Raw genomic sequence first — 15,286 nt, forward strand, 5'->3', positions numbered from 1 at the left:
GTGTGCTTTTATATCTGTGAAATTAATTGCTTTGAATTCATGAATATCCTAGTGATGTAGTTAGAAGAATCCTGAAATTTGGAGTCAGAAGGTCTTAATTTCAGCCTATCATTTACTAGTAAAGGCAAGTTAGGAAACTACTCTTATTCCATGGTTTTCTTTATCTTTGAAATATGAATCCTGTATTATAGATTGTTAGAGGAATTAATAAAATATAAATATGTCTTAACAGGTGTTTTTATCATAATCATCAACCATTAAGACTCTTAGGGACGGTAATCAACATATTTTTAAGACATAGATTTTAACTGGGGGAGAGAGGGAGCTGCTATGGAGGAGGTTTTGTGGGTTAAGAGACTTTAACAATATTGTTAATATTTTACTGAATATGGGTACTCATCACTTTGTATATTTGTTTTAAATATTTCTTATTTGGTAAAAATAATCGTTTCTTATGAAATACCTATAACTTTCCCATGAAATATATTACCCAATAAAGTTTCTCACATTTTTCTATCAAACGTCACTGCTTACTAGGATACTCTGAAATGTATACTTCATAATTCTGTGCTTGCTTGAGATCTGCTAGTCAGAACATTATTTCCTTCTTGCCATTCTAGTTATGCTATGTTGCACAAAGTATCAATATCATGTTTCTACTGTGTTTGTTAAGTAGATGGCAGAGATCACAGACTGTCTGTTTTGGGATTGAATCTGGCTCTGAGAAGTACTGTTTGTTCCACACAGTATTTGTCTTTATGGTGACTTAAAGTCTCAGGAAAAAAATCAAGAAGTTTTATAACCCTTGATTTGCATTTCTGCATGACAACACTGAGTTGGTGCTGAGTACCAGCTGCTTTCTTTAGCTGGGCCATGTGCTCCGCAGTTTTGCACACTCACTATGCTCCCTGATACTGATGTCAAATGTCATTTGCCTTTCATCATTATAAATGTTCGTGTTAATTGCTTGGCAGTTTCCTTTATAACTGTTAGATCATATTCAGTAGATGTCACAGTCTTCTATTGATATTTTGCTATGATATTTTAATTTGATGTCACATTTTTAATATTGATAACTTTATAAAGCACACTTATGTACATTTTTTCTACAAACATATGACATAAAATATTCTTTTTGTTTGTCAACTCCTCCTTCTCTCATATCCAATCAGTCCTTTCATGTTACCAATTAAATGTTTCTCAAATCTAGTTCTTCCTCTCCAACCTTACTGCTACTGCTCCTCCCCAGGCCCTCATCGTCTCTCATCTGGAGTTCTTTAATTGCTCCCTAACTGAGCTCCTTGCCTTCTGTCACATTCTTTGCAGTTCATCCTCAAGTATATTGCTAGAATGATGTGTCAGAATGCAGATCTCATCTTGTCACCCCACTGTTTCACATTCTTCCAAGTCTCTCTGTCTTATATGGCAGGGGTCAACAGTCTTTTCCTTAAAGATCTACATAGTAAATATTTTAGACTTTGCTGGCCATAAGAGTCCTGCCGCAAATAGTTGACTCTGCTGTTGTTGAGCACAAAAGCAACCATGGACAATATATAAACCAATGGGCATGGCTATGTTCCCATAAAACTTATTTACAAAACCAGGTTTAGGTCATAGTTTGTTAATCCCTCTTCTATGATATAAAAGGCTAGCCCTGTCTTCTTTCCTGTCTCATCTACCACTCTCCTATCCTGTTTCTTACAGTTTATTCAGAAGTACCATTCAAATTCTTAAACTTTTCTGAGCACAACATCTTCTTTCCATATCCAATTATGTAATTCTTTTCATTCAGGCTGTTTTTTCACAAATAGCAAAACATTCAAATATATCTTGTAAAATGTTAATTCTCAAATGATGGTACCGTATATAAACATGAGATTATTTAGTCACTTACTGACATCTTAAGAAATGTAAAGTCTTAAGTATTAAAAACAGTTTTTAACAAGTCTTTCATAAAGATCATAACCTTGATACAATCCATCTTATTGTTTGGATACCATCAACATATCCAAAAATCTCAGAATAAGGTCACTGGTAGGAAAGTAGTTTCAACATTATCAACTGTATTGAATCAAAGTTCATTGAGAGACTAATTTTAGGACAGTTAGTAGGAATTGAAAGCAGTAACTCACGTTGTGTCCTATCTTTATCACAATTGCTCCTTTCAAATACCGTAAGGAAAGCAGAAAATATTTGGTTTTAGGATATAATTTGCCTGAGATATTGGACTTTAAGTTGCTATTTAACTTCTAATAGGTCATTTTGCATGTTTCCATATGCAAAGAAACAACACAGCTTGAGAGTATGTTGTTAAATGTGTGGGTTTTGCCTCCTTATTAAATTATATGTATTTAGGCTGTTGCTGACTGGTACATGTTGGATAACAAATAAAAGCTATTCCAGTAAAAAAAGAAAAAAAAAAGAAAAAGGAAGAACTTCATTCTTGAATCATAATAATGAAAAGTGTGATTTGATTACTAGGGTGAGAGAGTAGATTGGTAGAGCTGCTGTGATGGAATTTTGTTAAGATGTGGGTGGATATTAATACTGATTATGACAAAGTTCTCTAAATTTTCTGATACTCAACGTAATAATGCATTAATTTAAAGCTCTGTTAAAACTACCTTGTAAGTGTCTTTTATGGTTGATTTTTAGCCACCAGCTGAACAGGCCAAAGCAAGACTACAACTGGTTCTTGAAGCTGCTGGTAAGTGTTAATAATTAACTTTATTTAAATGAAAATATATGAAATAAATCCTAGCATGCTTACAGATGGGTCAAAGAGCAAAACACCTATTTTCATATAGCCTCACAAATTTGTGAGATCTTTGTATGGCCATATTTTACCTCAAATATTTATTGCTATAGTGTGATGTTAAAAGGTCATTCTTTACCTTCTTATTTATAAAACTGGCTTCGATTTTAGTTTTAATTTTGATGAAGTCCAGTTTATTGATTTTTGTCTTTTACGGACTGTGCTTTTAGTGGCATGTTTAAGAAGAATTTTATACTTCTACATTTTATATTTGAGGCTGTGATCATTTTGATTTAATATTTATATAAGGTGTGATTTTTAGATCAAGGTTTTGCTCTAAAGGAAATGAGATAAATGTTTAATAATTCTTCCAGTTACATTAGACTAACTCATTGGACTGTTCGTCTGGATACCATCTAATCTTAAAAATCTGTATGTTTTAATATCTCAATTGTACAATAATTCTTTCTTTGATTTTAGATTATAATACCCAGGTTCATGTACACATTAAATACTTTACTTTTTAAAAATATAAGAGATCCATGTTACCTTTTCCAAGTACTGATATTTTACTCTGAATCTTAATGTGGTTTTTAAAAATATATATTACAGTCAAATAATAAGTTATCAAGATCAAGCATGAGGTAGGGTTAGAATAATATTACCAAAGGAGTACATGTTTCTTAAAATTATTTACTTTTTAAGGATCTGTAAAGAGTTCATAATTTCCAACTGGAAAATGAGAATTCTATTTTGACATCAAAAGTAATTTCAGACTACCAAATGATAGTAGTTATATTTTAATATTCATTGCAAAAATACATGTATGCATATTAATTCAAGGATTTCTTGTATTAGCTCCTTTTATTCCTACCCAATGTGTCTACAGTCTAAAGATTGGGAACACCAGTATAAATGATATACTAGCTTCATAAATCACTAATTGAAGTAACTTACCATATAAAAATTAATATGTTGACTGTGAATCTCTGTACCACTTCATATTACTTTAAAAGTCACTTATCTTTATGTATTGATCTTACTCATTTTATCTTTAATTACATAGAAAACATGATGTACTAAAATTTTGCTTACTATTAGGTTTTTCAAATTTTGAGTCTCCAATAAATATACTATAGGATAAAGCTAGTTAATACGATTCTCTGTTATTTATATAATATATATTCATTCTTTAATGGCATTTTGCTTAGAAGAAATATTTCCAGGTTCATTACTTGAGTACTGACAAACTCTTGCTTTAAAGGAAAATATTTATGGCGCTTAGTCCAGAAAATATTTGTTTCTGTTAATGCAACTATAAAGAATTGTATTTCATAGTTTTATACAGTTTTCTTTACCTTAAAAAAATTTTTTTAACATCTTTATGGAGTATAATTGCTTTACAATGGTGTGTTAGTTTATGCTTTATAACAAAGTGAATCAGCTGTACATATACATATATCCCCATATCTCCGCCCTCTTGCGTCTCCCTCCCACCCTCCCTATCCCACCCCTCTAGGTGGTCACAAAAAGCGTATTATAAAACAGATCTGACAGTGCGGACCTCAGTGTATAACTTGCTTATATTGGTCCCAGCTGTCACTCCTCATTTTTTAATTTAACATTCTAAATTCTATTAAGGATAAATAGGGAGGTTCTGTGAATTTGACAAACATTCAAAATATTATGACAATTTTCAAATTAAAAAACTTAACATTGCCCCCCATAAGCAAAGGACAGACCTTAGCTAGATATAGGATTATTTATTTAATCATTTTCTTCTTATTGAACATTTACATTGTCTCTAGCTTTTCCCTCTTACCCATAATACTGTTATGCACCTCCTGTTACAAATAGTGTTTTCCATAGTTTAGCTTATTTTCTTGGAATTGATTACTATAGAAATGAGTTTATGAGATTAGAGGGTGTTAATATGTAGAGTGGCTTTTTATACATTCTTGCTAAATTGTTTTACAAAAGGATTGTGTTGTAACCATTGTCACTGGTTAAGAAACCATTTTAACCAGATTTTGCTTTTTGATGCCATTTCTATGACTATATTGCTTTATAACATGAAATAACATATTATACCCCTTTGAAAAACATATATTACTGTAATTAATGAGAACCTGTGGCCTTGGAGAGGAGAAGCAGATAGATGGATATAGGGGAACGCTAAGCAAATATAGAACTTATTGTCAATGTTCTGGATCTCTGTTTCAGTGATGAATCAAGGTATTCATTGTATTATTAAAAATAAACAAACAAGCAAAATAAAGTAGGGGGGAATAAGAACTTGAGCTCAGTCTGGTAAGGCTCATGCATAAAGTCTAGCCTGGTCCTAAGATTGAGGTGGCTGGATAGGAAGGCCTGGTAGTTCCCATTCTGTCTCGTTGGAGTTTACTTGAGTTCCCAGGGAAAACACCCTCAACTTTGGGGCCTTAAAATTGGGTACAGGGAAGAACTTAAGGCTGTATGCTAGATTCTTGAGCCAGGATTTATTTCAGCCTTATAGTTACCATAATCTGGTAGATAGGGTTCATATGTAGAAATCTTGCTGACTAGACTTAGTCTTTTACTCTAATTGTGGGTCCCAGAAGAAAGTTTTATATATTACCATTGCATTGTTATTGATTTATTAGTGAATGTTAATCATGGCCTTGGTTTGGAATTAAAATATATTTAATAACATTTGGCAATAATTACTAGCGGTATGATTTTGAAAGACATATGTATGAGTAAAATACATTAAGCAAAATGTAACCATGTACCTTGAATTTGAAGTCAGAGATTTTATTGTATTTGTTATGATCATATTTTGTATATACTAAACTGTTAACATTTTTATATTTTGCTATGCTAAATCTTCAGATTTAGATAGAATCTTTTTTCATGTTCATTGCCAAAATGCAATTGAAATGAAGTTTCATGTCTCTTGTTTAACTTTTAATTTGAAGGTGATGTGAAGTTAAGGTTATGTCTAAGATGTTTTGTTTTTTCCAAATGCTGGAGGACTCAAGCTTGTAAAACTATATAAATTTGTAAGACTGAATCTTTAAGTTATCAATATAACTTCAGATAATGATTTACTTTATGATATTGAGTAAATCCAATTAAAAATCCTCTTGGCCATGACTTCTTTCTTTTCATTTAAAAAATACTTTTACCATTCTCACATTCATTAAGATTCAAAACCTTGAAATGTTTATCTTTGACTTCTTTATAGGCAGTCATTCACCTAGAATTGAGTGACTTATTTTGAAATATTTTTTATAGTTATCCCTCTATTATCTTTCCCACTGCCAACTCCTTAGTCTGGACACCAAACAGTCCACCCAAAGGTTAATCCATTACCTCCTAGTTGGTCTTTTGCTTCAATTCTGTCTCTTCTCCAGAGAGAGGGTGGTGAATAGTGGAAGGGTTCTAAACCTGCTTCCACTGCTCACTCATTCTGTGACCTTCAGTAGTGTGATGTTTATTGTTTAGCCAAAACGTTTTTGTTTTTTTAAATGGAATATGGCAGATGTGTATATTTTCTAGTTTACTGTAGTTCTTTACTTTTTAGAAGTAATTTATTGAGGTGAAATTCACATAAGACAAAATAAAACATAACTGTTTAAAGTGACAATTCAGTGGCATTAAATACATCCACAAAGCTATATAACCACCACCTCTATCTAGTTTAAAAACATTTCCAAAGTAAAACCTATTACCTATTAGGCAATTTCTCTCCCCTCACCTTACCCTCAGCTCCTGGCAACCGCAACCATCAACCTGCCCTCTATCTCTATGGATTTATCTATTCTGCATATTTCATGTAAATGGAATCATACAGTGTGTGACCTTGTGTGTCTAACCTCTTGCATTTAGCATGTTTTGGAGGTATAGCCATGTTGTAGCCTGTGTCAGTATTTTATTCCTTTTTATGGCTGAATAATATTCCACATAATACATTCCACATAATACATTTGTATTATGTATATAATATATACATAATATATTAATATATACATAATAATACATGATATATATACATAATAATACATAATATACACATTATGTATATATGTATATATATATTGTATATATACATTCAGCCATAAAATGTATTCTGTGGAATATAATAATATTCCACAGAATACATTTTATGGCTGAATGTATGTATATGTGTGTGTGTGTGTGTTTACACACACGCCATTTGTTTATCCATTCATCTATTGATGGAAATTTGGGGTTTTTTCCACCTTTTGGCTATTGTGAACAGTGTAGCTTTGAACATGCATATATATATGTACTTGTTTGAGTAACCATTTGTAACTTTGAGGGGTATACACCTAGGAGTATAATTATGGAGTCATTTGGTAAATTCTTGGTTTAACTTTTTGTAAAACCACCAGATTTTTCCACAGCAGCTGAACCATATTACATTCCCACCAGCAGTATAAAAAACCATATTACATTCCCCCCTATTGTCTCAACTAGACCATGTTGCATATTTAAGTTACCTGTTTGACAGTATCAATATTTAGGTTTTAAGGATTTCCCTACGCCATTATTTCCTAGTCTGTAAGGGAAAAGATGATGATTACCTTATAGGATTGTTGTGAAGATATATATTATAAGTGAAGTATCTAGCCCAGAGTCTGGCAGATGGTAGCCACCAGAAAATTTTTATTTCCATATTGCTTCTGGTGAGTACCATTGCTAGATGATTCTTTCTCACCCACCACTTGGTCATGCTGCTCCTTTGCTCAAAATTATTCACTGGTTCTAGATTGCTTACAAGATCAATTTTATACTTCTGTGCTTAAGGTTCCAAGGTTCTGTATGGTGGATTCACAGACTTTTCTAACTTTTTTTCTTAGAATTCATTTTTATACTTCTTCTCATTATTCTTTGAGTTACTCATGTTCTTTTCTACCTGGGAATTTTTGCTTGTGATTATTTTCTCCTCTAGAAATATCTTTCTCCTTCCTCTTTCTCTCTCTAAACACTTCAATATGCATCTCAGATAACATTTCCACATGATTTCTCTGACCATTACATCATGTAATCTTTCTGTTCTCCTTTGAATTCTTTTTCTTGTATTCTATGCACACCATTCATGTTGGTATTTACTCACATACTGCTGATATTAATATTTATTTCATGAGTGTTGGACCTATTTTCCCAATGAAATAATAAATGTCTGAAGGTCAGGAACCATATCTAAAACTTCTGGATCTTTCCCAGGAGTTTTAATAGCGCCTGTAGTGAGTGTCACTATGCCAAATAGAATTCTAGCTATTAATCTTTGGTGAGTAAGTCACTGTGAAATAATTGTTCTGGGTAACTGAAAATTAAGGCTTTGGATGCTGGTATGCTCATTTAAACCACTCTTTGGTGGATTCTAAAAAAATATATTGAAAAGTTCCCTGGCTTCAAAAGTAGAAGATACATGGCAGTAATCTAACTTTTTAATCTTAAACTTGAAGGTAGTACATGACAGAAGAGATAACAAAATGTGATTATCACACAGGAGGAAGAAGGAAGATAATGAGTTTACTTAAAGACTCGTCTCCATCATTTTTGATGTCACTGTTTGACTTGTTAGCATCATTCCACACATTAGTTGATTTTCCACAAAAACACAGTGTCATCTTATGCTCCATATGCTCATAGGTCTGAAGAAGAACTTAGAGGAGAGATTTTTCCAAAACATAAATATTTTTCATCACCGTGAAAAAATGACACTTCTCAGAACATAGTTTCAAGACATAATTTTCTCTAAAAATATTTTTAGAGAAATCTAAAAATATTCCTTAATATTTTTTCTCCTTAATATTTTACTTTTAATAGAATTATTGACACCTGCAACCTTTAAAATTATATCTCTAATGTTATAAGAGAAATAGAAGTTTATTTAATGCATGTATGGTAAATCCCCTTTATCATAAAATTTCTGTGTAATATTTCATTTTCTAAATAATATCTACAGCACTTTTTATTGTGCTTTACAGTTTTCAAAGCATTTTCATAAATCTTTTATCATTTGACTCACATCACTGCATGGAGAGCTAATTAACTCCATTTTACAAATATCCTCAAAGCTTAAATGACTTGTAAAAGATCACATACCTAGTAAGTGGGAAAACCAGGACTCAAATCCAATGATTTCTGACTCCTGAGCTATTTCTATCCATAGGTTAAATCCCTGAGTTACGTTCAGCAGAAAGAAGGGTGATAGAAAACATTACCAAATACATATCTTGTTTTGTTAGGCATAATGCTACAATTACCTTATAATAAAATAATTTCTATCCTCAAGCAAGCCTTTGATTCTGAAATGAGTTGTTTTTAATTGATAATACAAAAGGATTAAAGTTTTATTCAGAATACAAATTCTTTTCCTTAACTATTAGGGTGATCATAGTAGCTATATTTCTGAGAACTTTGAAAAATCTAGGGTAATGTTCTGTGATTACCAGTGTTTTCTTCTTCACCCCAACTATGGACATGCCTTTCAGTGACCCTTGCTGGGATAGAAGCTAATTAAGTATTGTAAAACACAGAAGAGTTACACGCGTAAGAACACTATATCAAGGAAAGAAGCTGTTTTTGGAAATAAGCCATAAGTGCCTCACTCCATCCCAGTTATTCTGCAGCATGTTAAACTTGGATTTTCTTCTCTTAGTTACCCATTAAGTACCTGGAAGCCAAGTCCTAAACCTTTCTCTTCATAGCCATCTAATCTTGTAAGTCCCAGTACTTCTCTGAAGTCCAGTCTGGCTTTAAATATTTGTAGTTCTGAGAATTACAAATGAAATTGCCATGTTAATGTTGTACTGTTTCTGGGGAGCATAGAAAGCCATTCTGCAACCCTGATTTAAAGTCGACAGAGGTTTTGCTCCATAGGCTTCTGACCACTGCTCTCTGGCTCCAAGAAATAGGTTGATTTATTGTGAGAGAGGCTTTCATGTAGGGCAAACCTAAAAAAAAAGAGCAAGTGATTAAAAAGTTAACTTCTATTTCATATAAATAAATAGTTTTCAGACTTCTTTTTTCCCCATGTAGGCTTCTGCTTGGTTGTGTGTTGGTTAGTCTAGATTCATATCCGGCTTCGTTCACTAACTAACTTTGTGAGCTTGAGCAGATCACTTCCCCTTTGCTCTTCTTTAGTTTCCTCATCTATAAAATTGAGATACTAATAGTACATACTAATGGGGTTGTTATGGACTTTAAGTGCATTAACATTTGTAAAACACTTAGAATAGTACCTGGTACATAGTAAGCATTCAATAAATGTTTGCAATTAGTATGAAAAGCAATAGAGTATGGTGGTCAAGTTCTGAAGTCAGACGGCCTGGGTGCTATTCCCAGATCCATTATTTACTGACAAAACCATGGGAAAATTGTTAAACCTTGTTCAACCTCAGTTTTTTCATGTATGAAATGGGAATGAGAATATATACCTTTAGAGTTTTAATGAAAACTAAATAAATTAACATAATAAAGTTTTTAGAACAGCACCTAACATATAACTGAGCGTTCTATAAACATTAGCCAGGAGGAGTGGAAGTAGTTTTTTATGGCATCACCAGAGTGGCTTTGTGAGGTAATTAAAGAAGAGATATTGGGTCAAACATCCTCCTCATACCACCATACATATACAGTTAAAAGAAGTTATCAAGAATTAAGAATTCTTGTGCTTTTTAAAAGAAACAAATGTATATAATCAAATAGTTTCATTGACTTGGGCATTGGTTAAAACCTTTTTTTCATCAAATGTGGTTTCTGCAAAACCACATTTCTTCAGAAATTCTACATAAAATTTAATACCTTTAATGCAAAATCAAATTGATAATGTTAATTTAACTCCCAGTTTCCAATAATGAGCATGATTTTGCACTTCGTGTTAATCCAAAAAGATATACTAGTGCTTCCTAAAGAGAACTATTAAGTAAATTACTTTTAGAAAATATAAGTTATTTGTTTTAGCATCAGTTACACATTTATATTTGAATGACTATTATTTATCCCCAATAATATTTAGTAAGAAGAAAGCTATCAGTTAGAGTCTAACAATATCACAGCAACTTGCCATGTTTGAGCAGATGTTAAGCAGACAGTAGTTGAATGTTAATTTTGAGAGGGTGGTATGTTTAAGCCTAGCTGAAGTATGTTGCATGTGGGCTTTCTAGACTTGAGTACAATGCTGGCTCTCTGGGGAGAATTTTAAAGCTAAACCTCTTTCTTTTGGGTCCTCTATATGGACTCTCTCAAGTCAGTATAAAGCAGATCATCCCTAGGCTAAAGCCCTTCAGCTTTTGTTATTGGGCTCTGTAGACCAGTAATTAGGCCTCCTGGCAGGCCTTGCAGGACAGTTAATGGTCATATGGAGTTTCTGTGAGGCAGACTGGCTTTGTATAAATCCTGGGTAGGAATATGTTTATGGGTCACTTCCTACCAGGACCATGCTTTGTCCTTATGCCCTGCGGACTGACAGGGAGCAGGTTCCCTTGACCATGGACTGTTCAGTTTGCAACTCAAAATCTACTCCGCTAATCCCCAGTGTAAACAGAGGATTTAGAAGGGCTTCTGTCACTTACAGTTGCCAATTCACTTGGGTGTCTGTGAATTTATTTTTCCCCAGAATTCATTATTGAAAGACTGACAAATGTATAAGATTTGGATGTTTGGTTTATCAAGTATGCAGTTTCTTTTTCAGTGGTTTTATAATCATTGTAAATAATTTATCTAACAGAATTATGTAATGAAGTTTTTTTAAATTAAGTACCCTTTAATATTTAAGCCATTAAAGAATTTGGAATAACAGCCACCCTTTTCCTATAAGGGAAATTATAGGTCTGTTTTTATGATAAGAGTAAATAACATTATGTACAGAAATTTACCAAAAAGTGATTAATACAGATTTCAGATAAGTCAAAGAAACAATTAATTCAAAACTCTTCTATACTATACATTTTATGTTAAATAAAAATTCCATTTTATTTCCATTTAAGTTCCATGTGTAACAGAGCTTTTGAAAGGAGGAATATCAGATCAGTATATAAAATGCTCAATAAGTATGCATTTCATGAAGTATTTAAAATAATAAGAGTACTATTTATTGAGCATCTACTATGTGGCAAGCATGTTTATACATTTTCACATATTATAAATATTTTTAATGTATGATCCATGTTTCCTAGCCAAGCAAAATGTTTGGATTTTAAGAAAGTCATAATTGAGATTTCTTTTGTTTTTCCACTTTACTTATTTCTTTTTTTTTTTTTTTCTGTTTGCTTGGATTATGTGAAGATTTGATTCTAAATTGTGTAAGTTCTGAGTGTGATCTGAAAAGAACTGTCACCTGTCTTCCTGTGAGCCAATTTTTCTTTTAGGGGGAAATCAAATGATGAATACTTTCCCAGGTCTCATCTAGTAAATCAGTGCTCAGTATTTTGCATTTTGTGATGTAAAAATGGTTCATGACAGATGTGGCTGAAAAGACCACATACGTAGACTGTATGATTTTAGTCTGGTGGAACTAATAGGATCACTCATTACATTTTAGACCCTGGGGTTTCTTTTTTCTTTCATTAAAAAAACAACAACAACAAAAAAAAAACCCTGTTTAAATAGAGTGGTCCTTTTTGTGTGTGAGTACAGCATATTCCCTTAAATTTACAAAGAGTTGATGGTAACAAATCAACAAATAACTCTCTCTTCCAAAAAATTCTTTTAATAATCTTTATTTAATGTTAACTGTTATTTTTAATTGTCCTATCATCCCATAAAAATTAAGATTTTGTTCTATTTTTATAAAGGATTTCTTTGAATTTTATATAGCAAAACTAAAAAATGCATTCCTTAGAGAATCCAAGACCTGTGAATTAAACAGTCATATATTAGAAATAAATTTTGCAAATATTGAAATAATTAATGACAACAAAAAGACATTATACGGTAGGAATTCTTGGTGTTGACTTACAACTGGGAGAATCATAGCATAGTCTGCTTTTCTTTTTATTGTACACAGTATATTTACTGAAGTAGAAACATATTTGTGATCTATTTTGGAATTCAAAAAATGGTGGCTCCTGAACAATGTAAAGGATCTGATCTTATTTTAAGTTTGACCAAAAGTTCATGTTTACATTGAAAAATACCCTGTGTGATTTATATCAAAATGCTAATAGCAGTTATTGTTTCTGCGTGGTGAGATTTCAGTTTTTTTAAAAAAAATTTTGGCTTGTCTTCATTTTCCAATTGTTTTGAAGTTATGAAGAGAACCTAAAGAGATATAGAAAAGGTTTAATTTAAACACGATAAAATTCCCCACCAATTAGTATGAAATTTGATAAGTTGTGACAAATGTGTACAGTTGTGTAACTACCACCAAAAATTTTGATAAAGGACATTTATATTTCTCCGAAAAGTTCCTTTTACTCCTTTGAAGTCAGTTCTCTCCTCTTGGACCTTAGCAACCACTAATCTGCTTTATGTCACTATGGTTTTGTTGTTTTCGAAATGCCATATAAATGGAATCATACGGTGTGTGACTTTTATGTCAGTAGTCTTTCACTCGGCATAATGCTTTTTAGATTTGTACACATTGTTGTGAGCATCAGTTCTTTTTACTGCTGAGTAGTATTCCACTGTATGTCTATACCAGTTTGTTTATTCGTTCAACACTTGGTGGACAGGTGGGTTGTTTCCAGTTTATGGTTTTTGTGAGTAAAACTCATATGAACATTTGAGTACAAGTTTGTGTGAACACATAGTTTCATTTCTCTTGAGTAAATACTTAGGAATAGGATTCCTTGGTTATATAGTAAGTATAGGCTTAACTTTAATTCCAAACGGTTTTCCAAAGTGCTGTACCATTCTGTTTCCACAGCAAATTATGGAAGTCTCATTTGTTCCCCATCCTTGACATCGCTTTGATTTTGTTGGATTTTTTCTAATTGCAGCCATTCTGTTAAATGTGTTGTGTTTCATTCGACTTTAATGTGCATTCCTGTGATGACTAATGAGGTTGGGCATCTTTCACGAAATCGTTTGTCACCTGTATACTTTTGTGAAGTATCTGCTCATATCTGTTGCCCATTTTTAAAAGGAATTGTTTGTATTATTGACTTGTAGAGTTATTTATATATTCTGAATACAAGTCAGATGTATAGTTTATAAATATTTTCTCCTTGTCTATGCCTTGGCTATTTTCTAAACAATATTTTTGGGTTTTTTTTAAATAAAGATTTACATACAGTAAAATATACCTTTTTTAGGGACAGTTCTTTGATTTTTGACAAATGCAAACAGTTGTATAACAGCACCCAGAATCGAGATGTTGAACAATTCTATCATCTCTTAAAATATCCCCATTCCCCTTTGTTGTGAACCCCTCCCCCCAGCTAGCTCCTGGAAACTGATCTGTTTTGTGTCCCTACAGTCTTGACTTTTCTAATATGTCATATAAATATAATAGTATAATAAGTAGCTTTTTGAGTTTGGTTTTTTTGACCTAGCATAATGCTTTTAAGATTTATCCATGCTGTGGCATGTATCAGTAGTTTATTCCTTTTTTATTACTGTGTAGTATTCCATTGTATGGGTTAATTAATTGAAGGATGTTTAGATTCTTTCCAGTTTTGGACAATTATGAATTAAACCATTACAACATTTTCAAATAGGATTTTGTGTGAACATAAGTTTTTGTTTCATTTGGGTAAATACTCAGGGCTGGTATTGCTGGATAATTTGATAATTTTATATTTAACTTTATGAGAGACTACAAATTGTTTTCCAAGTGGCTGGACCTTTTTTTTGGGGGGGGGGGGTACGCGGGCCTCTCACTGTTGTGGCCTCTCCCGTTGCGGAGCACAGGCTCCAGACGCGCAGGCTCAGCGGCCATGGCTCACAGGCCCAGCCGCTCCATGCGCATGTGGGATCCTCCCCGACCGGGGCACGAACCTGCGTCCACTGCATCGGCAGGCGGACTCTCAACCACTGCACCACCAGGGAAGCCCCTGGCTGAACCATTTTGCACTTAGGAAGCAATGTGTGAGAAATCCAGTTGTTCCACATCCTTGTCAGTATTTGGTATTATTAGTTTTGGTGTTTAGAGATGTCTCTTTGTGGTTTTAATCTGAATATCTCTCATGATGAATGTTGTTGAGTGTCTCTTCATGTGCTTATTTGCCATCGTAGGTCCTCTTTTCCCTTTTTAAAAAATTGAGTTACTTGTTTTTCAGTTGCTGAGTTTTGAGAATTAAATAAATTCCTGATAAAATTTCTTTACCAGATATGTCATTTGCATTTTTCACATTCTCTTACTAGTCTTTTGAAGGGTAGAAGTTCTTAATGTGTTGAAGTCCAATTTATCAGTTTTTTCTTTTATGTGTATTGTGCTTTTAGTGTCATATCTAAGAAATTTTTGCCTAACCAAAGAACACAAAGATTTGCTTTTATGTTTTCTTCTAGAATTTTCATAGTTTAGATTTTACATTTAGATCTATAATACATTTTAAATTAATTTTTGTATTAATA

The 15,286-nt window shown here is 32.7% G+C and overlaps 1 protein-coding gene across 1 annotated transcript in view; it reads left to right on the top strand.

Moving 5' to 3' along the window:
- Nucleotides 1-15,286, top strand: part of RSRC1 (arginine and serine rich coiled-coil 1) — a 451,481-nt gene that overhangs the window by 276,830 nt on the left and 159,365 nt on the right. The window contains exon 7 of the mRNA XM_067737138.1: nucleotides 2,656-2,707. Within this exon, the coding sequence (XP_067593239.1) occupies nucleotides 2,656-2,707 (52 nt within the window). The remainder of the gene's footprint in view (nucleotides 1-2,655; nucleotides 2,708-15,286) is intronic.

Source organism: Pseudorca crassidens, chromosome 5, assembly GCF_039906515.1.
Source record: "Pseudorca crassidens isolate mPseCra1 chromosome 5, mPseCra1.hap1, whole genome shotgun sequence".
NCBI lineage: Eukaryota > Metazoa > Chordata > Mammalia > Artiodactyla > Delphinidae > Pseudorca > Pseudorca crassidens.